Source organism: Elephas maximus, chromosome 4, assembly GCF_024166365.1.
Source record: "Elephas maximus indicus isolate mEleMax1 chromosome 4, mEleMax1 primary haplotype, whole genome shotgun sequence".
NCBI classification, from domain to species: Eukaryota; Metazoa; Chordata; class Mammalia; order Proboscidea; family Elephantidae; genus Elephas; species Elephas maximus.
The window spans coordinates 68,366,078-68,388,816 of NC_064822.1; the positions used below are offsets into that span (position 1 = coordinate 68,366,078).

Consider the following 22,739-nt stretch of genomic DNA (forward strand, 5'->3'; position numbering starts at 1 on the left):
GTAACATTAAAAGCATGTCTTGTGAAAAACTGATTGCCTTAAATGCATGTATTAAAAAAAAAAAAAGGAAAGAAGAAAATCAAGTGCTTCAGCGTTCATCACAAGAAAAGATACGTATCTTCTCAAGTTTTTCCTGGGCATACACACAGCCCTGCACAAGGGTACAGCCTTCTAGATTCCCAGTTACATTTATTAACTTTACAAAGTTCTCTCTGAACATCTTCTCCCTTAGGTCTTCCTCTTAATCTTCAGTCAGGCTCTTTCAGCCCCTACTGGTATTACAACCTCAGCTGTAGTGTTAAACAATTGCAGTTGATTGTTTTCAGTAAAACATTTTCCCACAGAGTTAACTCCAACTGCCCCAAATAACCACAATGTCCTGTGAATGCGGTTTTACAGGGAGCTTGGAGAAAGGGCAAATAATGACAATTTTGTGATTATGGGACTTTTAAGAGCTCCGAACTTGATCTTCCTCTTCAGTAGTGGCATGCCTGCTAGTTTTCATGGCTACCACGGGGCTGAGGAGAGGTGGTTTGATGTAGGCCAGGTTAAAATGGCACAAACACTATCTTTCTTACTGAGGTTCATTAATTTTTCTTGAATAAATGCTTCCCATATTGTTTCTAGCCTTTAATTTCCCGAATCTTGAAAAAATTAATCTGATAATTCTTGCTAGTGTTTTCTTCCCTTTATATGGGATATTCACAGAGGTCTTCACTCCACCTTTGTAGAAATCTCAACCCTCAGCAGAGTTCTCATTGTAAAAATTGCTAAGCTGTTATTAAAAATTGTATTGAAATGTGAATGGCCAATAATATATACAAATTCTTGAAAAAGAATGAAAAATTTGAGCACTCATAAAACCAGAAATTCAGATTTCTTATAAGACTACTGTAATTCAGATATTTTTGTTTTGTTACAAAATTATACAGATAAATAAAAATATGGAACAAGATACTCAAGGAAGACACTGGAAGTTATGGTTATAGTTTATTACAGAAAAGGATACTGATGAAAATTAGCCAAGGGAAGAAGCACATAGGGTAGAGTTCATGAAGGTTCCAAACGTGGAGCTTCCAGTACAAACAACTTAATTGATTTTAAGACTTTTACAACCATGGTACTATTTCTGATTCATCAAATATAAAGACACCTGAAAGACTTCAACCTCAGGTGTTTTAACCCTGCATCTTACGCTTACAAATGTATATTTTTGAAGATCCACAACTGTCTGAGTGAAGTTTACTTGAGAGCAGCTTGGCACAGTTATATGTAGCATGTGATGAATCAGCTACACTGTAATGAATAAAAATATAGAAACCCATTATATTTTGTGTGATAATCCATAAAACAATGCGTTTTCCATGCAACAATAATAGAAGAATATTATAAAAATGGATATATATGCATTTCTCATGAAATATTAGTAACAATCATTATGAACACTGAGAGCTTCATTCTAACTAATATTTATGTCAACATTTCAAGTCATTAATTTTCAATTTCTTTCTACATATCTGTAATTCACTTTAGGCACATTTATTAGTATTATCTGAATTTTTCCTTTTTGTATTTTTCTTCTTCTATATACCATCATTCAGAAAAACTTACCTTTGGTTGAAAATTAAGCCATTTATCCATAACCATGGGTGATTACTGCTTTCACGAGAGAGTCCAATCCAAGAAGGAGATAAAAAGAACAACATAAACTTCTCCCAGAAAACAAAACAAAGCAAAACAAAATTCTGTTTTAATAACCATTATGAAGAAATTTATTACTTTAAAAAAACACAGGTAGCATTTTCTTTCACTTCATTTCACTTCAAAACAAGGTATGAGTGCTAAATTCTAACACTAAAAATATATTAAAGTTGAAAATCACAATTCTTGTCAAAAACTTTCACAAATATGTTTACTTTTGATTTTAAAATAATTATTTAAACATTAATACTTAATAGATTTATTCTTCTAATGTTACTAAAAAATTAAATTCATGTAACTGAATAGTTGTCTGGGTTCAAAAAACTGTCATAGTCAAGATTTGAATAAGTCTTTAGACACTGTGACATTGTTCTCTTCAAAAATGTGTATTTTCCTGCTATGTTTCTCAGGGCTTGGTTTTGTAAAGGAAATTAAAGAGCTGCCACTGGGGAGATAAATGACATGGAGGCCAAAAAATTTAGTTTTCACGGGCCCAACACTGTTCTTTAACTAGGCTAGTCCCACTTCTACTAGTTTTTGTGCTGTAGAAGCTTTAATTTAGAAAGCCAGTGATACACATAAGCACACAAAGACACACTTAAACACGTACACTGAAAGGGAGAGAAAACAGAATTCAATATGTTGCAAAACTACACTTTCCAAAGTAGCATACACTTTCAGGTATGAAAGAAACAAATACACTCTCAGATGTAGGAGAACTAAAAAAATTGTCAATAGCAAACCTTCTCATTAAGACTGATATGAAAGTTCTTCAAACAGAGAAGAAATGAATAAGAAAGAAGGTTGAAGGATAGAAAGAAAGAACAATGGAAAGAGCAGAAATATAAATACTTACAATAGAATACCCTTCTTATGAGTTTTCCAAATCATATTTAATTAATTAAACAAAGATTTTGATGTCATCTGAAAATCAATTCAATAATATTTAAAACGGAGAAGTTTCCATTGACGTCGTGTCAATTCTGACTCATAGAGACTCTATAGGAAAGAGGAGAGCTGTACCATGGGCTTTCTAAGGCTGTAAATTTTTATGGAAGCTGACTGGCAAATCTTTCTTCCCGTGGAGTGGCTGGTAGGTTCGAAGTGCCAAATTTTCAGTTAGCAGTGGAGTGCTTAACCACTGTGTAACCAGGGACTTAAATGGGAGTGAGGTTTCCAAACTTTGCTGAAAGTATAAAACATTGGTACCAGCAGACCTCGAAGAGTTTCAATTGTATATCAAAATAGTCAGATCAACCACTAAGAAAACTATACAAAAAATAGAGTAAAACTACTCTAAATAAATAATATAAAATTCTAAAAATGCTCAAATTACCCACAAGTAAGTAAGAACAAGAGAAACAATAACCAGAGGAAACAAACTGAAAAAATAAAATAAAATGGCAAACTTAAGCTCTGCTTTTGATCTCATACTGCATTCCTGTAGGATGTTACTTACCAATAGTAGAAACTGAGTGAAGAATACACATAATCTCTCTGTATTATATTTTATAATTGAATATGAGTTTATAATCATGTCAAAATAAAATGTAAAATTTTTAAAAGTTAGTGATATTTGGATCAGCTAAAAGCATTCATTTGAAATTGGGGTGAAATAATCTTGAGACCACTACTCGACAAAAGAGTGACAATCTAAATCACATGCTATGCTGTGCTCTTACACGTAATGCTAGCTGCTAAATATTTTGGAAGGGAATTTATTTTCCTTCACTTATGCATTTTAAAGCTATATTATTAAAATACGTATAAGAAAAAAATATTGATTTTGGTTTGAAACCTATATTCACGTAAAGATTTGTTTTAACTTAAATTTTTCAACTTTCTTTTTTTTTAGTAGTTTACATGTAGGATTTTAAGCTAGAGATGTTAAACTGAAAAACTTAGAATAGCAGATATAATATGTGTTTGACACACTTGTAAATGGCACTTCTTGATTTCTGGTTGAAAAACATTAACTAGGATAGCTTTAAGATGCCTATTATAAATCATAGGACATTCAATAAAATATTTAGAAAAGAAGTATAAATAACAACCCAATAATGGTGATAAAAATAAATCATAAATATTACTCAATTATTGCAAGAGTAGGCAGAAAATGGGGAAAAGAATAAAAAAATGCAATTGTTTAAACTAGCATGATATAGATTTAAATCCAAACATATCAATGATTGCACTATATGTAATTGATATAAACAATCTAATTATATGACAGAAAATGTCAGTTGGAACAAAAAAAGCTAACCCAAATAACTGTATGTTGCCTTTAAGAAATCTATTTTGTGTATAGTAACATGTTGTTGTTCATTGCTATAGAGTTGGCTTTAACTCATGGTGACATTATATACAACTGAATGAAATGCTGCCTGGTCCTGTACCTTCTTCATGATAGTTGGTATGTTTGAGTTAATTGCTGCAGCTATGCGTCAATCTATCTCATTAAAGTTTCCCCTCATTTTCACTGACCCTTTACTTTACCAAACATTATATCCTTTTCTAATGATTGATCTTTCATGATGACATGCCCAAAGTGCAAGCAAGCCAAAGCTTCACCATTCTTGCCTCTAAGAAGCATTCTGGTTGTATTTCTCCTAAGACTGACTACTTATTTGTTCTTCTAGCAGCCCAATTTATATTCAATATTCTTCACCAAACACAATTCTAACACATCAATTATTCTTCTATCTTCCTTTCTCATTGTCTAGATTTTACATTCATGTGAAGTGATTGAAAAGACCGTATCTTTGGTCAGGAATACCTTAGTCATCAAAGTGACATTTTTGTTTTTCAAACATAAAAGAGGCTGGTTGCAGCAAATGTGTCCAATGCAATATTTCTTGACTGTTACTTCAATGGTAGTTGATTGTTGATCCAAGTAGAATGAAATCATTGGCAACTTCACTTTCTTCACCTTTTATCATGATGTTCTTTTTTGCTTCAGTTTTGAGGATTTTCATTTTCATTATGTTCAAGTGTAATCAATACTGAAGGCTGTAGTCTTTGATCTTCATCAGTTCTTCAAGTTACCTTCAATTTTGGTAAGCAATGCTATGTCATCTGCACATCGCAGGTTGTTAATGAGTCATCCTTCAATTCTGATACTGCATTTTTTTCATATAGGACCAGGTTTTCAGATTATTTGTTCAGCATAAAGATTGAAAAAGTGGAGGCAGGACCAAGATGGTGGAATTCTCAGATACTCCCTGTCATCTCTCTTACAACAAAGACTAGGAAAAAACAAAGGAATCAGATATATATGAAAACCTAGGAACCCAAAACACTAAAGGCACAGCTGAAGAATTGGACTGAGTGACAGGTGGAAGGAGAGACAATTCAAAAACAGTAGGAACAGGGAATTATAGATCACAGGCTTGCCAGTGTCCAACTAGCTGATTCTTCACAATGCACACAGGTTGAGTCAAGCAGCAACATTCCAAGCTGAAATCCAAGCAGCAAATCTGTACATACCTTGAGAATCAAAATGGAGTGACACCAGACCAGCAAAAGTTAAGAACGAGGTTCCAAACCATAGCCCTTTCCCCCACCACAGCTCCATGGCCAAAGAGCACACCTTTCTCCTCATCCGTCCCCCTCCCTGCTCCACCAGTCCCAGTGACATTCAACACCGCCACACCTCCTAAGTCTGGAATCATGGCCCAGTCCTGAGGCTCTGCTCCTTCTCCCAGACACTGGCATAGGACTTGCAGCCCCTTCAGCCACAGCAGTTACCCACATCAGCACCTTTCTGGCTGATCTGGCCTGGCAGGCCCTCATTAGGACAAAACAGACAGGGCATACACTTGAAGCCCATTTTAGCCTGCAGCAGCCAAGTTGGAGCTGAAGTTTTGTGGCATTTGACAGCACTTTACCCCCTAAGAAGTGATTTCAACAGCCCACATCAGGAGCCGGAAGGTTGGCAGTACTACCCACTCCATCTAGCTGCCCACGACCAGGGCCTGAAAATTAGTGGTGACCCCCAATCCCTCAATCCAATGGTACTGGGTACCCAAGGACTCACTGCACTAGCACCCCCACTAAACACTAGTAGACAGGGGCATGCCATCTGGCCAGGCACCAGGGGTAGGCGACAGCTCCCTGTCTTGCTCCCCACTTCACCCCTCACTGCAACCAGAGACCCGTGCCTGCCCTGAACATACCCACACAGTTTTGCCTGCCCAGGGCCACAGTATAGTCTCTGCAACACACACTAAGTGACCGACCACCCAGGCATCTGCACTCTGGCCAACTGGTAAGCAGCAGAACACACACACAACACTCACCCCAATGACTAGGAAGAGCAGCCCTGCACCAAGAGCCAGGTGACCAGCAGGACAAATTCACCACCTTCCAAAAAAATGCCACCTACATCATCAACACCCCTGCAAGAACAGTGAACAGACTCCCAGGCTCACACATCTAGTAGTTGCTCTAACCACCTGGAGACAGGAAGTGAAAGCAACAACAAGGCAAGATTAATGACCAGAGCAAGACACACACCCAGACCATTGGACATAAAAAGACAAAACAAAACAAAAATTCATGATGCAATAAACAAAAATACAATAAACATATAAATACAACAACTTATTGATGCCTCGAGAAAGAGTCAATATCAAATCACATAAAGAAGCAGGCAAGATGCTCCAAAAAATGACAGAAATGAAGAACCAGAAAACATCCAGGAGGAAGATAGGTCATGGAACTACCTGATAAAGAATTCAAAAGATTAATATACAGAGCTCTCAAAGAGAGCAAGAAGGAGATCAGGCAAAACAGAGAGCAAAACAAGGAAAACACAGAGAAAGCAATACAAGAATTCAGGAAAACAATACAAGAACAAATTGACAGAATAAACAGGTTGCTAGAAACCCTACAGAGAGAGCAACTAGAAATTCAAAACATTAACAATAAACCTTCAGAATGTGACAAGTCAATAGAAGGGCATAGGAGCAGAACTGAGATAATGGAAGTCAAAATCAGTGAGATTGAAGATAAATCCCTGTGCACCAAATTGTTTGAGGAAAAATCCGAAAAAAGAATGAAGAAAGTGTAAGGGTTATGTGGGACACTATCAAAAGGAAAAACCTACGAGTGACAAGAGTACCAGAACAGCAGTGGGGGAGGTAGTGGGAAAAACAGAGAGAATTGTCAAAGATTTGCTGGCATAAAACTTCCCCAATACCATGAAAGACAAAAAGATACCTATCCAAGAAGCTCAACAAACTCCGTACAGGGTAGACCCCAAAAGAAAGTCACCGAGACATATCATAATCAAACTTGCCAAAATCAAAGGCAAAGAAAGAATCCTGAGAACAGTTAGGGATAAACAAAAAATCACCTACAAAGGAGAACCAATAAGACTAAGCTCTGACTATTCAGCAGAAATCATGCAGTCAAGAAGGCAATGGGATGACATACACAAAGACTTGAAGGAAAAAAAAAAAAATTGCCAGCCAAGAATTATATATCTAGGAAAACTGTCTCTCAAATATAATGGTGAAATTACGTCCTTTCCAGATAAACAGAAATTTAAGGGAGTAGGTAAAAACCAGATCAAAAATTATAAGAAATAGTAAAGAAAGTCTTCTGGTTAGAGAACCAATAACAAGAGACAACAGTCTAAGACTGGGACATAAGGCAGATCAAACAGATATCAACACGGACAGGGAATTCACAAAAACAAAACAAAGCTAAAAGACTGAAAATAGGGAATCAGAGATGTCATTATGTAAGCAACAACTAAGTCAAAAGAAAAAAGAGGAAATAATGGTTGCCTTAACTTTTTTTTTTTTTTAGTTATCTAGTGCTGCTAAAACTGAAATACAAGTAGATGGCTTTAACAAACAGAAACTTATTCTCTCAGTCTAGGAGGATAGAAGTCCAAATTCAGAGTACTAGCTCTAGAGGAAGACTTTCTCTCTGTTTATTCTGGGGTAAGGTCCTTGACATCAATCTTCCTCAGGTCTAGGTGAATCTCAGCATAGGGACCTTGGGTCCAAAGGATGTACTCTGCTCCTGGGGCTCCTTTCTTGATGGTATAAGGTCCCTCCCTCTTTGCTTGCTTCTCTTTCCCTTTATCTCTTGTAAGATAAAAAGAGATGCAGGACACACCCCAGGGAAACACCCCTTACATCAGATCAGGGCTGTGACCAGAGTAAGTGTGTTGTATCCCACCCTAATCCTTTTTAACATAACCTAAACTTGTCTCGTTAACCACAGGCAGAGATTAGAGTTTACAACATGTAGAAAAATTAGATCACAAAATGGAAGACAACCACATAATACAGTTAATCATGGCCTACCTAAGTAGACAAGTATTTTGGGGGGACACCATTCAATCCACCACAATGATGTACTCATAGAACGTCCATAAGGAGAGGAAGCCAAGGAGATATCAAGAAATGAAAGACTGGTATAAACTTAGAAAAATAAAAAAATTTCAAGGTAACCACAAAGCAAGCTAACAAACCTACCCATCAAAATAAAGAAGAACATAGACACAGCAAACACAAAATCAACAATTATGAAAGAGATGAAAACAAAATACATAAACAAAAAGAACTCAGCATAGAAAATTAAGCAGAACAAAGAAACTGTCAATACCACACACACAATACAACAAAACGACAGCAGTAAACTCATACCTATCAGTAATTACACTGAATGTAAATGGCCTAAATGTATCAATAAAGAGACAGACAGCGGCAGGATGTATTAAAAAAAAACATGATCCATCTATATGCTGTCTATAAGAGATACATCTTAGGCACAAAGACATAAACTAAAACTCAAAGGGTGGAAAAATATATTAAGTAAACAATAACCAAAAAAGAACATGAGTGGCAATATTAATCTTTGATAAAATAGGTTTTAAAGCAAAATCCATCATAAAGGATAAAGAAGGACACTATATAATGATTAAAGAGTCAGTACTCCAGTAGGACATAACCATAACAAACATATATGCACCCAACAACAGGGTGCTAAAATACATAAAACAAACTATAAAAACATTGAAAAGAGAAACAGACTGCTCCTCAACAGTAATAGGGGACTTCAACACGCCACTTTTGGTGAAGGACAGAACTTCTAGAAAGAAACTTAATAAAGATACAGAAAATCTAAATGCCACCATCAATCATCTCGAACACTTAGACACATACAAAACGCTTCACTCAACAGCAGTAAATGATATATACTTTTTCAATACACATGGAACATTCTCTAGAATAGGCCACATTTTAGGCCACAAAGCAAGCTTTAACAGAATCCAAAACATCAAAAATATTACAAAGCATCTTTTCTGATCATTATGCCATAAAAGTAGAAACCAGTAACAGAAACAGTAACAAAAAAGTCAAATATATGGAAAAAGAACAACACCTTATTCAAAAACTACTCGGTTATAGAAGAAATCAAGGATGGAATAAAGATATTCATAGAATCAAATGAGAATGAAAACACATCTTACCAGAACCTTTGGGACACAGGAAAAACAGTGCTTAGAGATCAATTTATAGCAATAAATGCACACATCCAAAAAGAAGACAGGGCAAAAATTAAAACATTAACCCTACTACTCAAACAAATAGAAAGAGAGCAACAAAAAAGGCCCTCAGGCACAGAAGAAAGGAAATAATAAAAGGTAGAGCAGAAACAAATGAAATAGAGAATAGAAAAACAATTGAACAAATTAGCATGGCCAAAAATTGGTTCATTTAAAAGATCAACAAAATCAACAAACCATTGTCCAAACTGACAAAAGAAAAACAGCAGAAGAAGCAAATATCCCAAATAAGAAATGAGATGAGTGATATCACAACAGACTCAATTGAAATAAAAAGGATCATAACAGAATTCTATGAAAAGTTGTACTCCAACAAATTTGAAAATCTAAAGAAAATGGACAAATTTCTAGAAGCACACCACCTACCTAAACTAACACAAACTGAGTTAGAAAAACTAAATAAACCCATAACAAAAGAAAAGATTGAAGAGGTAATAATAATAATAATTTAAAAAATCCCAACAACAACACAAAAAAAGCCCTGGTCTTGATTTCACTGGAGAATTCTATCAAACTTTCAGAGAAGAGTTAATGTCAGTACTACTAAGTTATTTCAGAGCATAGAAAAGGAAGGAATACTACCAAACATTCTATGAAGCATAACCCCGATACCAAAACCTGGGTATACCATCAAAAAAGAAAACTACAGACCAATATTCCTGAAGATCATATACGCGAAAATTCTCGACAAAATTCTAGCCAATAGAATTCAACAGCATATCAAAAAAAGACAAAATATTATGACCAAGTGGAATTCATACAGGTATGCAGGGATGGTTCAGCATTAGAAACTCAATTGACATAATCCATCACATAAATAATACAAAAGAAAAGAATCACATGATCATTTCAGTGGATGCAGAAAAGACATTTGAAAAAGTCCAATACAAATTCCTGATAAAAACTCTCAGCAAAATAGGAATAGAAGGGAAATTTCTCTACATAATAACAGGCATTCAAACAAAACCATGAGTCAAAGTCTACTTGATGGCAAGAGGTTTTTTTTTTTTTTTTTTTTGGTTTTATACAAAAACAATAGCCAACATCATTCTAAGCAGAGACTGAAAGCATTCCCCCTGATAATGGGAACCAGACAAGAGTGCCCTTTATCACCACTCTTATTCAGCACTGTGCTGGAAGTCCTAGCTAGAGTAATAAGGCAAGAAAAAGAAATCAAGGGAATTCAAATTGCTAAGGAAGAGGTAAAACTATACCTATTTGCAGATGATATGATCTTATACATGGAAAACCCCATATATCCAAAAGAAAACTACTGAAACTAATGGAAGATTTCAGCAAAGAAGCAGGATACAAGATTAATATACAAAAACCAGTTGGATTCCTCTACACCAGTATGGAGAATTTCCAAAAGGAAATCATCAAATAAATACCATTTACAATAGCCCCCAAGAGGATAAATTACTTAGGAATAAATGTAACCAGGGATGTAATAGACCTGTCCAAGGAAAACTATAAAACATTACTACAAGAAACCAAAGGAGAACTACATAAGTGACAAAACATACCATGCTCCTGGATAGGTGAACTCAACATTGTGAAAATGTCAATTCTACCCAAAGTGTTCTACAGATACAATGCAATCCCAATCGAAATTCCAACAGCTTTCTTTAATAAGATGGAGAAACAAATCACCAATTTTATATGGAAAGGGAAGAGGCCCAGATTAAGAAAGCATTACTGAAGAGGAGGAACAAAGTGGGAGACACTACCTGATTTTAGAACCTACTATGCAGCCATGGCAGTCATAGCAGCCTGGAACTGGCACAGCAACAGACACATTAATTAATGGAACAGAACTGAGCACCAAGACATGAGCCCATCCACCTATGAGTAGCTGATACTTGACAAAGGACCAAGTCCATCAAATGGGGAAATGACAGTCTCTTTAACAAATGGTGCTGGCATAACTGGATGTTCATCAGTAAAACAATGAAAGAAGATCGATATTTCATGCTATACACAAAAACTAAGGCAAAATGGATCAAAGAACTAAATATAAAATCTAAAAGAATAAATATCATAGAAGAAAAAGCAGGAACAATGCTAGGGTCCCTGCTATGTGACATAAATAGTATAGAAACCGTAATTAACAATGCGCAAACACCAGAAGAGAAACTAGATAACTGGGACCTCCTAAAAATTAAACACTTATGCTCATCAGAAGACTTCATCTAACCAGTAAAAAAGTACCTACAGACTTGGGAAGAAACTTTTGGCTCTGGCATATCTGAAAAGGGTCTTATATCTAAAATATATAAAATACTTCAACATCTCAATAATGAAAAAGACAATCCAATTAAAAATGGGCAAAGGATATGAACAGGCACTTCACTAAAGAAGACATTCAGGAGATCAACAGACATATGAGGGAATACATATGATAATTAGCAATTAGGGAAATGCAAATCAAAACTATAGTGAGATACCATCTCACCCCAAGAATAGTGTCACTATTCAAAAACACACACACAGAAATATTGGAGAGGTTGTAGGGGATTGGAACTCTTATGCACAGCTGGTGGAAATATTAAATGATAAAACTACTTTGGAAAATGATATGGTGCTTCCTTGAAATGCTAGAAATAGAAATATCATATGATTCAACAATCCCACTCCTAGGAATATACACTAGAGAAATAAGAGCCATTACACAAATAGACATATGCACACCCATGTTCATTGCAGCACTGTTCACAATAGCAAAAAATACTCATCCACAGATAAATGGATAAAAAGATCATGGTACATACATACAATACAATGATAAAGAACAATGATGAATCCTCAAAACACCTCACAACGTGGATGAATCTGGAAGGCGTTATGCAGAGTGAAGTTAGTCACAAAAGGACAAATATTTTGTGAGACCACTATTACAAGAACTCAAGAAAATGTTTTCAAACAGAAAAAAAAAATACATTTTTGGTAGCTACAAGGGTGGGGAAGGGGGAAAAAAAAACCAAGGGCAATTCACTAAATGGTGGGGAGGGAGGGCAAGGGGAAATCACTAACTAGACAGTAGGCAAGTGTCAACTTTGGTGAAGAGAAGGACAGCAAACAATATTGGGGAAGTCTGCACAACTGAATTAAAGAAAAAGCATAGATGTCTCCTAGACATATCCAAACACTTTGAGGTACCAAGTAGCTGGGGCTGGGGGCTGGGGACCATAATCTTGGGGGACGTGTAGGTCAATTGGTATAACAAAGTTCGTAAAGAAAGTGTCTGGAGCCTTAAAATCTTGCTAGTGGCCATCTAAGATACAACTATTGGAACTGTCCTGTCCTGTCCGGAGTAAAGGTGAATGAAGAAAACCAAAGACATAGGAAAATATTAGCCCAAAGGACTAAAGGACCACATGAAAAAGAGACTCCAGCATCCCGAGCCCAGAATTAGATGGTGTTCTGACAGGGATCAAAGAGCAAAGAGTCCTGGACAGAGCTGGAGACAAACGTAGAACAGATTTCGAATTCAGGAAAAAAAGACCAGACTTACTGGTCTGACAGATACTGGAGGAACCCCCAAAACCATGGCTCCCTGCCTACCTTGAACTGAACCAAACCCTGAAGCCTATAAAACATGTGGCTGTCAGTTTGTAGTACTCTGGGAGCTTGCATGTTACTGTGATGCTGGAAGCTATGCCATCAGTATTCAAATACCAGCAGGTTCACCCATGACGGACAGGCTTCAGCTGAGCTTCCGGACTAAGACAGACTAGGAAGAAGGACCTGGTGGTCTACTTCTGAAAAGAATTAGCTGGTGAAAACCTTATAAATAGCTGCAGAACATTGTCTGATATACTGCCTGAAGATGAACCCCTCGGGTCGGAAGGCACTCAAAAGACAACTGGGGAAGAGTTGCCACTTCAGAGTAGAGCCAACCTTAATGATGTGAATGGAGTCAAGCTTTCATAACCTTCATCTGCTTATGTGGAACAACTCAAAATGAGAACAGCTGCAAACATACATTAATAATAGGAACATGGAATGTATGAAGTATGAATCTAGGAAAATTGAAAATCATCAAAAATGAAATGGAACACATAAACATAAATATCCAAGGCATTAGTGAGCTGAAATGGACTGTTAGTGGCCAGTTTGAATTGGGCAATCATGTGATCTACTATGCCGGGAATGACAAATGGAAGAGGAATGGTGTTGTATTCATCACCAAAAAGGACATTTCAAGATCTATCCTGAAGTGCAATGCTGTCAGTGATAGGATAATATCCATAAGCCTACAAGGAAGAAGACCAGTTAATATGACTACCCTTCAAATTTACACACCAACCACTAAGGCCAAAGATGAAGAAATTGAAGATTTTTACCAACTTCTGCAGTGTGAAATTGGTGAAACATGCAATCAGAATGCATTGATAATTACTGGTTATTGGAATGGAAAAGCTGGAAACAAAGAAGAAAGATTGGTAGTTGGAAAATATGGCCTTGGCAATGCTGGAGATTGCATAATAGAATTTTGCAATACTAATGACTTCTTTTTTGCAAATATCATTTTTCAACAACATAAATGGCTACTATACCCCCAATGGACATAAATGAATCAAATTGAATACACCTGTGGAAAGAAATGATGGAAAAGCTCAATATCATTAATCAAGACAAGGCCAGGGGCCGACTGCAGAACAGGTCCTCAATTGCTCATATGGAAACAAATTCAAATTGAAGTGAAGAAAATTAGAACAAGTCCAAGAGAGCCAAACTACAATGCTGGGTATATCCCACCTGAGTTAAGAGACCATCTCAAGAATAGATTGGATGCACTGAACACTAAAGAGCAAAGACCAAACGAGTTATGGAATGACATCAGACATCATACAAGAAGAAAGAGTGGAAAGAAAAAAAAAGGCCAAAATGGACATCAGAAGAGACTCTGAAACTTGCTCTTGCAAGTTGAGTAGCTAAAGTGAATGGAAGAAATGATGAAGTAAAAGAGCTAACAGAATATTTCAAAGGGTGGCTGTAGTAGAAAAAGTACTATAATAAAATGTGAAAAGATCTGGAGATAGAAAACCAAAAAGGAAGGACACACTAGGCCTTTCTCAAGCTAAAAGAACTGAAGAAAAATTCAAGCCTTGAGTTGCAGTATTGAAAGATTCTTTGGGTAAAATACTGAACAAAGCAGGAAATATCAAAAGGAGATGGAAGGAATGGGCAAAGTCACTGTACCAAAAAGAATTTGTTCATGTTCAGCCTATTCAGGGGGAAGCATATGATCAAGAACAGACGGTACTGAGGTAAGAAGTCCAAGCTGCACTAAAGGCATTGGTGAAAAACAAGGCTCCAGGAATTGATAGAATACGAACTGAGATGTTTCAACAAAGGGATGCAGTGCTGGAGATGCTCACTTGTCTATGTCAAGAAAATCGGAAGGCAGCTACCTGGCCAACTGACTGGAAGATATCCCTATTTATGCCTATTCCCAAGAAAGGTGATCCAACTGAATGCAGAAATTGTGGAACAGTAGCATTAATATCACACGCAAGTAAAATTTTGGTGAAGACCATTCAAGAGTGGTTGCAGCAGTACATTGACAGAGAGCTGCCAGAATTTCAAGCCGATTCAGAAGAGGATGTGGAACAAGGGGTATCATTGCTGATGTCAAATGGATCCTGGCTGAAAGCAGAGAATACCAAAAAGATGTTTACTTGTGTTTTATTGACTATGCAAAGGCATTGACTGTGTGTATAATAACAAATTATAGATAACATTGTGAAGAATAGGAATTCCAGAACACTTAATTATGCTCATGAGGAACCTGTACATAGATCAAGAGGCAGTTGTTCAAACAGAGCAAGGAGATGCTGTGTGGTTTAAAGTCAGGAAATGTGTGCATTAGGGTTGTATCCTTTCACCATACTTTCAATTTGTATGCTAAGTAAATAATCTGAGAAGATGGACTATATGTAGAATGGGATATCAGGATTGGAGGAAGGCTCATGAACAACCTGTGATATGTGGATGACACAACCTTGCTTGCTGAAAGTGAAGAGGACTTGAACCACTTAGTGACGAAGATCAAAGACTACAGCCTTCAGTATGAATTACACCTTAACATAAAAAAAAAAAAAAAAAAATTCTCACAACTAGACCAATAAGTAACATCATGGTAAACAGAGAAAAGAGTGAAGTTGTCAAGAATTTTGTTTTACTTGGGTCCACAATTAACACCCATGGAAGCAACAATCAGGAAATCAAATGATGTATTGCATTAGGGAATGTGCTGCAAAAGACATTTTAAAATGTTAAAAAGCAAAGTGTCATCTTGAAGACTATGATCCGCCTGACCCAAGCCATGGCATTTTCATTTGCCTTATATACATGTGGAAGCTGGACAGTGAATAAGGAAGACCGAAGAAGAATTTATATCTTTGAATTACGGTGTTGGCAAAGAATATTGAGTATACTATGGACTGCCAAAAAGAACAAAAAAATCTGTTTTGGAAGAGGTACAACCAGAATGTTCCTTAGAAGCAAGGATGGTGAGACGTCCTTTCACATAGTTTGGACAGGTTGTCAGGAGGGAACCATTCCTGGAGAAGGCCATCATGCTTGGTAATGTAGAGAGTCAGAAAAAGAGAGGAAGACCCTCAATGAGATGGATTGACACTGTGGCTGCAACAATGGGCTCAAGCATAACAATGGATCATGAGGATGACGCAGGACCTGACAGTGTTTCATTCTGTTGTACATGGGGTCACTATGAGTACGAATTGACTCAAGGGCACCTACCAACATAAAACAAAAATAACACATGCAAGAACACGCTTCTTAGTTCAATCAAATATACAAAACCAAATGGGCAACTCCTGTTCAAAAGCAAGATGTGAAGGTAAGAAGGGACAGGAACTGGATGAGTGGACACAGGGAAGCAGTGGGAGAAAGGGGGAGTGTGCTGTCACATTGTGGGGATTACAGCCAACATCACAAAACAATGTGTGTACACATTTTTGAGTGAGAAATTAACTTGAGCTGTAAACTTTCACCTAAACAATTAAATTAAAAAAAAATGAGAGATTCAATAAGTAAGGTGAAAGAATGCTAACAGCCTGCCACACACCTTTTCCAATTTTGAACTACATAGTATGCCCTTGTTCAGTTTGAATGACGCCTCTTTATCAGTACAGTTCCTGCGTGAGCACAATTCAGTGCTCCAGAATTGCCATTCTTTGTAATGTTACCCATAATTTGTTACGATCCACACAGCTGAATGTCTTTGCATAGTAGACAAAAGACAGGTAACTATCTTTCTGGTGTTCCCTCTCTGCTTTTGGCCAATATGCATCTGCCATCAGCAGTGATAACTCTCATTCAAGTCTGAACCCAGATTAAACTTTTTGGCAGTTCTCTGTCATTGCGCAGCTGCAGCTGGTTTTGAATTATCTTCAGCAAAAATTTTGATAATCTCTGCATTCTATATGATCACCTTCCTTTGGAGTAGGCATGAATATGGATCTGATATGTTAAATATTCCTTTTTTAAATTGAATGACAATGCCATATAAACACTAATCCAAAAAAAATAAAAAAGATCTGCTGTGGCTATACTGCTATCTGACAAAGTAATGTCCAGAACAAGGAATATTACAAAAGCTAAAGAGTACCACTAAATAATGATAAAGGAGTCGATTGACCAAAAAACACAAAATAATTTTAAATATGTATGTACCTAACATCCAAGTTTCAAGTACATAATGCAAGTCTGATAAGGTAGAAAGATGAAAAAGGCAAATCCACAATTATAACTGCTGACCCTTGTACTCTCCTCTCTCTATTTAATAGGATATGTAGACAGAAAATCATTAAGTAAAAAGAAGAGTTGAACATCATCATCAACGATCTTGACCTAAAGGACATTTATAGAACATACCACACAATAATGCACATTTTCACATGCATAGTATATTCACCAAAATAGACCATACTTTGGACCATAAACAAACCGATAAATTTTAAGGAATTAAAATCATCAAAGGTTGTTATTTTTATTTTTAACTCAATGAAATATAATTAGAAATTGATAAAATAAAATATGTGGAGAATTTAAATAACCCAAGAGGTCGATGAGAAAGTCACAAGGAAATTAGAAAAAAAAAAAAAAAATGAAAACACAGCATATTGAAATTTGTGGGATGTAAAGCAGTGCTAAGAGGCACATTTATCATATTAAATGCTTATTTTAAAAAAAGAGAAAATGTTTCAACTCAATGATCTAATATTCAACTTAAGAAAAGAGAAAATGAAGAGAAAAACAAACAATGAAGGGAAAATATATAAACATAATAGCATAAATTAATGAAAATGAAAATTGAAAAACAGAATAAATAAATGAAACCAAATTATGTTCTTGGAAAGGTTAATCAAAGTCCCCTTGAATTCCACAGAAATTTAAAATGTATGTACGCATAGCTACTTGCACAAGATTTTTCATAGCAGCTTTTTTTTTTTCATAATAGCAAAAATCTGGAGATAATTCAAATGTCCATTAACACATTGAAAAAAGAGACAAAAAGTAGAATATGTACTCACTTGTGAAGTGAAGCATTGATAGAGGAAAAACTAAGCTATGATGGTGGAAGTCAGAAGTCTGAAAGCGAGTACTTATGGGATGAAGGAAATATTGTCTTGATTGGGGTGGTGTGTTCATAGATGCATACATTTGTCAGAGTCAAACTGTACATGCAAAATCTGGGCAGTTGAATACAGGTGAATTATGCCTCACTTATAAAATAACACAAAAATAATAGATAACATCACCACCTTGAAATACTCATCCAGAAGTTAATCAACAACTGAATGGATAAGCAAATTGTGGTATATCCACACAATTAAAAAAAACAAATTTTTTTTTTTTTTAGTTACTATAAGTAAATTACAGTATATCCATACACTCACTACCCAGTAATAAAAACAAAAACTCTTGAAACATGCTTGGATGAATCAAGGATAAATCTCAAAATAATTATTTTAAATGGAAGAATTTAGAAAAAAATGTAGATTCCATTTATAAAAAAAAGTTCTAGAAAGTGTCAACTAATCAATGGTGATAGAAAGTGGATTAATGGTTGCCTGTAATTGGAGGTTGGTGAAGGATGGAAGAAGGGACCATAAAAGTGAGTAATGAAACTTTTAAAGGTAAGAGTTTTTTGTTTACTTATATAATACAGCAGTGAAAATTAGCAAACCACATCTAACTGCAATGATATGAATCAATTGCATAAATGTCATATGTGAATGAAATAAGATAGACTCTAAAATGCATACTAGATGATTCCATTTATATAAAATGTGAAAACAAACAAAGCTAGCCTATAACAGTAGTCAGGATTGTGCTTTGGGGAAAGGAAGGAAAATGATTAAAAGAAGAAAAATGGGCAAGCTGATGGGGGTCTAGCATTTTCTATTTCTTGACCTGATTTGTAATTACATGGAAGCTATTCACTTTGGGATTAATCTTCACAATCTTGATATATTTATATTTATTTATGTATGGTTAAATGAAACAACAAAGATTAAGAAAAAAAATTATAGAAGAATTGCTTTTCATAAAAAGCAAGAACTGAAAGTAAACCAATGCATATTAATGGCATAAAATGTAAATAAAGCACTGTCAGTTCAAGCAATGGAGCACTACTTAGCCCAGAAAATAAATAAAGAACAACTCTGGATAAATCAGTCTTAGAAGAATCACAATCAGAATGCCCCTTAGAAAAGAGGATGGCGAGACTTTCAATTGCTTAGTTCAGACATGTTATCAGGAAAGACCAATCACTAGAAAAGGTCACCTTGTTTGGTAAAGTAGAAAAAAGTAGAGCGTCAGTGAAAATGTGAGAAACCTTCAATGAGATGTATTGACAGCAATGGACTCATGCCAATGATTATTAAGATGGCACAGGATCAGACAATGTTTTTTGTTGTTGTACATAAGGTCACCATGGGTTGGAGTGAACTCGAGGGCAACTAACAACACCATGGACAAAAATATGGATGAATTCTAAAAAATGTAATGTCAGCTGAAATAAGACACTAAAGAGTTCATATGGCATAATAATATTTACATAAGTTTGCAAAGTAGGCAAATCTTTATTCTTTAAGATGCATAGGAAACATAATGGCATGTCGGTAATGTTTTTTGATAAATACTTGTTATTGACTCAAATATATTTTGTACATATTTGTTTTTGTACATTATACCTTTTAATAAAACATTTTAAATATTTGAAAACTTACCATTTCTTCTTCATTGTCTATATAAATCAGATTAGATTTCTTAAAAGTACAGGCGTTCTGACTCTCAGTCCAGTTTTTTTTATCACTACTAATAAAATAGCAATTGTTGGAATAGGATAACCAGTCCTCTGGACAACAGCCACAATGATATGCTGAATAAAGAATATAAATTACTATACAGAATCAATTTGAATTAAACAATAAAAATTAATTGACATATTTGCATAGACATAAGCATATATCTACATAACCTATATATACAATCGTATGCACTCATATATACATATTAAAAAAAAAAACACATACACACACACAATCAGCCTCCTATCCCCTAATTTATGCACCATTAAAAGCAAACAAACACATGTCCTGAAAATCACTGAACAACACCACTTTATTAGAATAGTAAAATCATTTGTTTCATTGTTGTTGCTAATCTTTTTTTTTTTTTTTTTAATCTTTATAGGTAAGCTTTCGGCTGCTAATCGAAAGATCAGCAGTTCAAATCCACCAGTCACTCCTTGGAAACCCTATGGAGCAGTTCTACTCTGTCCTATAGGGTCACTGCGAGTCGGAATTGACTAGATGGCAATGGATTTTGGCTGGTTTTTGGTAATCTTTATAAAAGCAGTGGGAAATTTGGGCCGATTGTCAAAAAAAGGGTATAGTGATTTTAAAAGAATATTTCTTGTAAATTTGGAACAAGAAGGATTTTCTCATGTGATCTTTATTAATGAAATTTGTTGCTAAATTTTTGAAGGTTACAAAAAAATCTGTTATTATTTCTTCATGGCCTGAAATAGAAACAAAATACAATCTTAATACATCAGAACTTTTAAAATTACTACATACCTCTCTGTGTCCTGTTCTCTTCCAGCATTCCAATAGCTACAAAGATTATAGTAATTGTTATAGAGATTAATATTTCTGTAACAAATCATTATAATTTTGTTTCCTAGTTTGAAATGTGGTGTATCAACATTAAATTTTTTTACTAATAAAAATTAATAAAGTAATGAAGGTTTTTGGAAAAATATATAAAGAGCCTAATGGGCGTTTGATTTAACTACCTTCAAAAATTAATTTTTATTTTTCAGTAAATGTTTTCAGTCTCTGAATGCAAGCCCTTGAGATGTGACAAACACACATGTACGTATATACACACCCACACCCACACAATATACACATTTAGAATTAAAAACAAATACTCTGTACAATCATTCTGTTGTTTACACTTTTGGAAAACTCAGACTAACCTTTCCACATTTAGTCCAGATTGATAAGACACTATTTGCCAAGTTAAAAAAATTTGGCAAAGATATGGCAGAAATGCATACATTAAAATGATAATTCGATTCCATAATATAAAGAAATATCTAGAGGCATCTTCAAACCTTTAAAGGGAATATTGCCTTACAATTTTTCAAAAACTTACAAGGAGTACCAACTACGACTGTCACGGTTATTACACTGGCCATCAAGACAATGCAGATGATTCCCAGGATCCCAGCAACGAGCTTCCCTGGAGGTGATAGAAGATATGCAGAGAGGGAAATGGAAACACAGAGATAGGATAGATGGACTCAATGTTTAGAAAGTTTACATATAAGAGAACCCAGATGCACAGGGAATCATATACATAAATACGGGACATTGAATCCACATTCTCCATTGTAATTTTTCTCTCAGAACACACCATCGCATTTTCAGTAAAACAATAGCTGAGGAGTTGTTCATCAAAGGTTGCAAATTTCAACAATGCCTGAATAGAACTAATCTTCAGATTTCATAGTAGAATATGATTATCTGTACTTCAGGTATGACACTCAAAAATGAAAAATAGTGAGCCTGCTCCCTTCATCTGACTAACCTTCCTCCATGTCTTCATTTTCACTTTCTCCCCACATCTCTGCACAAGAGCTTCACATCCTAGTGTAGTTATATTGAGAACGGATTAAATGATTTACCTTTGCAGTGGAAATTCTTGTCATTCTTCTGAAGATCCTGGGAAGCACTATGAAAGTTTAATTCCACATAAGTTATTTCTTGCTCAGTGACTGAAATGGAGCTATCAGCGTTCTTGGGTTTGATTTGCTGCCTTTTGGGGTTCTTGGCCATACCCAATTCTGAGTAGGTTACTGTTTGATCATTCATCTCTGCAGCTGAGGGGTGTCAAGGTCTGTGCTCTATGAGAAACTGTGCTTAAGAAGGAAATACGTGCTGTTATATATGACAAGATCAAACTAGGTGGGGAGGAAGGGTAAGTATCAGTGCTCACTTTGCAGATGAGAATCTAAAGTTCTGGTTCTAATTTACTCAGAGCCTTGCACAAATATCTCATGCTGGAATAAGTAATTTTTAAAGATATTCTGTATTCAATTAAATATTTTTGGTTGGAGTAATACAAAGCAATAAATTATTGAAGAATAAAGAAGTTCATAAATAGAATATCCATACTTATTAAAAATAATATTCCACAGAAATATTTTAAACCATTGTAATACCTGGGTTAAAAGTTAAAATGCTTCATTGGAAACTAATAATGCCTTAAATTATGACAATATTGTAATACAATAATGACTAAAGACTACATGTTCCAAAGAAACGGAAATTGGAAAGATGCACTAAATAGTGACTTATGTCTATTTATAAAGGAAATAAAATGTTATTATATGACCTTATTCTTATTAAAGAACTGGTGACGTGTTCTGAGAAATCATTACATATTTAAGGAAATATATATCAGAATAATTGTATAACACAGTGAACTTATCAACAGCCTACAGAATATTGGAAACACCATTTTAAACAACTTAAAATATATATTTTTTATACAAAAATTATTTGACGATTTATGTAGAAGATGACAACATTAAAACAAAAAAGAACAACTAAAAATGTAGGCATAGATTTTTCATATGGAGAGGAAGTCAAGGTGATATAAAGAAGTAAAAGTTTGGTTTAAACTTAAAAAGATGGGGTAAATATGAAGGTAACCACAAAGGAAACTAACAATTGAACACATCAAAATAAAAAACAAGAAAAACATAAAGACTCAGCAAATACAAAACCAACAACAATGAGAGAGATGAAAAGAAAATACATAAAGAAAAAGGACGCAGTACAGATAATTAGGTGAAACAAAGAAACTGTCAACAGCACAAAAAAATACATCAAAATGACAGAAT

The 22,739-nt window shown here is 35.2% G+C and overlaps 1 protein-coding gene across 1 annotated transcript; it reads right to left on the reverse strand.

Annotated features, from left to right (window-relative positions):
* Positions 1-986: 986 nt before the first annotated feature.
* LOC126076251 (NKG2-A/NKG2-B type II integral membrane protein-like) lies at positions 987-21,705 on the reverse strand. The gene is made up of 6 exons (XM_049884827.1): positions 21,519-21,705; positions 20,987-21,073; positions 20,404-20,439; positions 19,552-19,703; positions 1,612-1,709; positions 987-1,296 (listed from the first exon to the last, which is right to left on the reverse strand). Exons 1-6 carry the CDS (start codon positions 21,703-21,705, stop codon positions 1,179-1,181), a joined length of 678 nt encoding a protein of 225 aa, XP_049740784.1. The 3' UTR covers positions 987-1,178.
* Between the last annotated feature and the right edge of the window lie 1,034 nt (positions 21,706-22,739).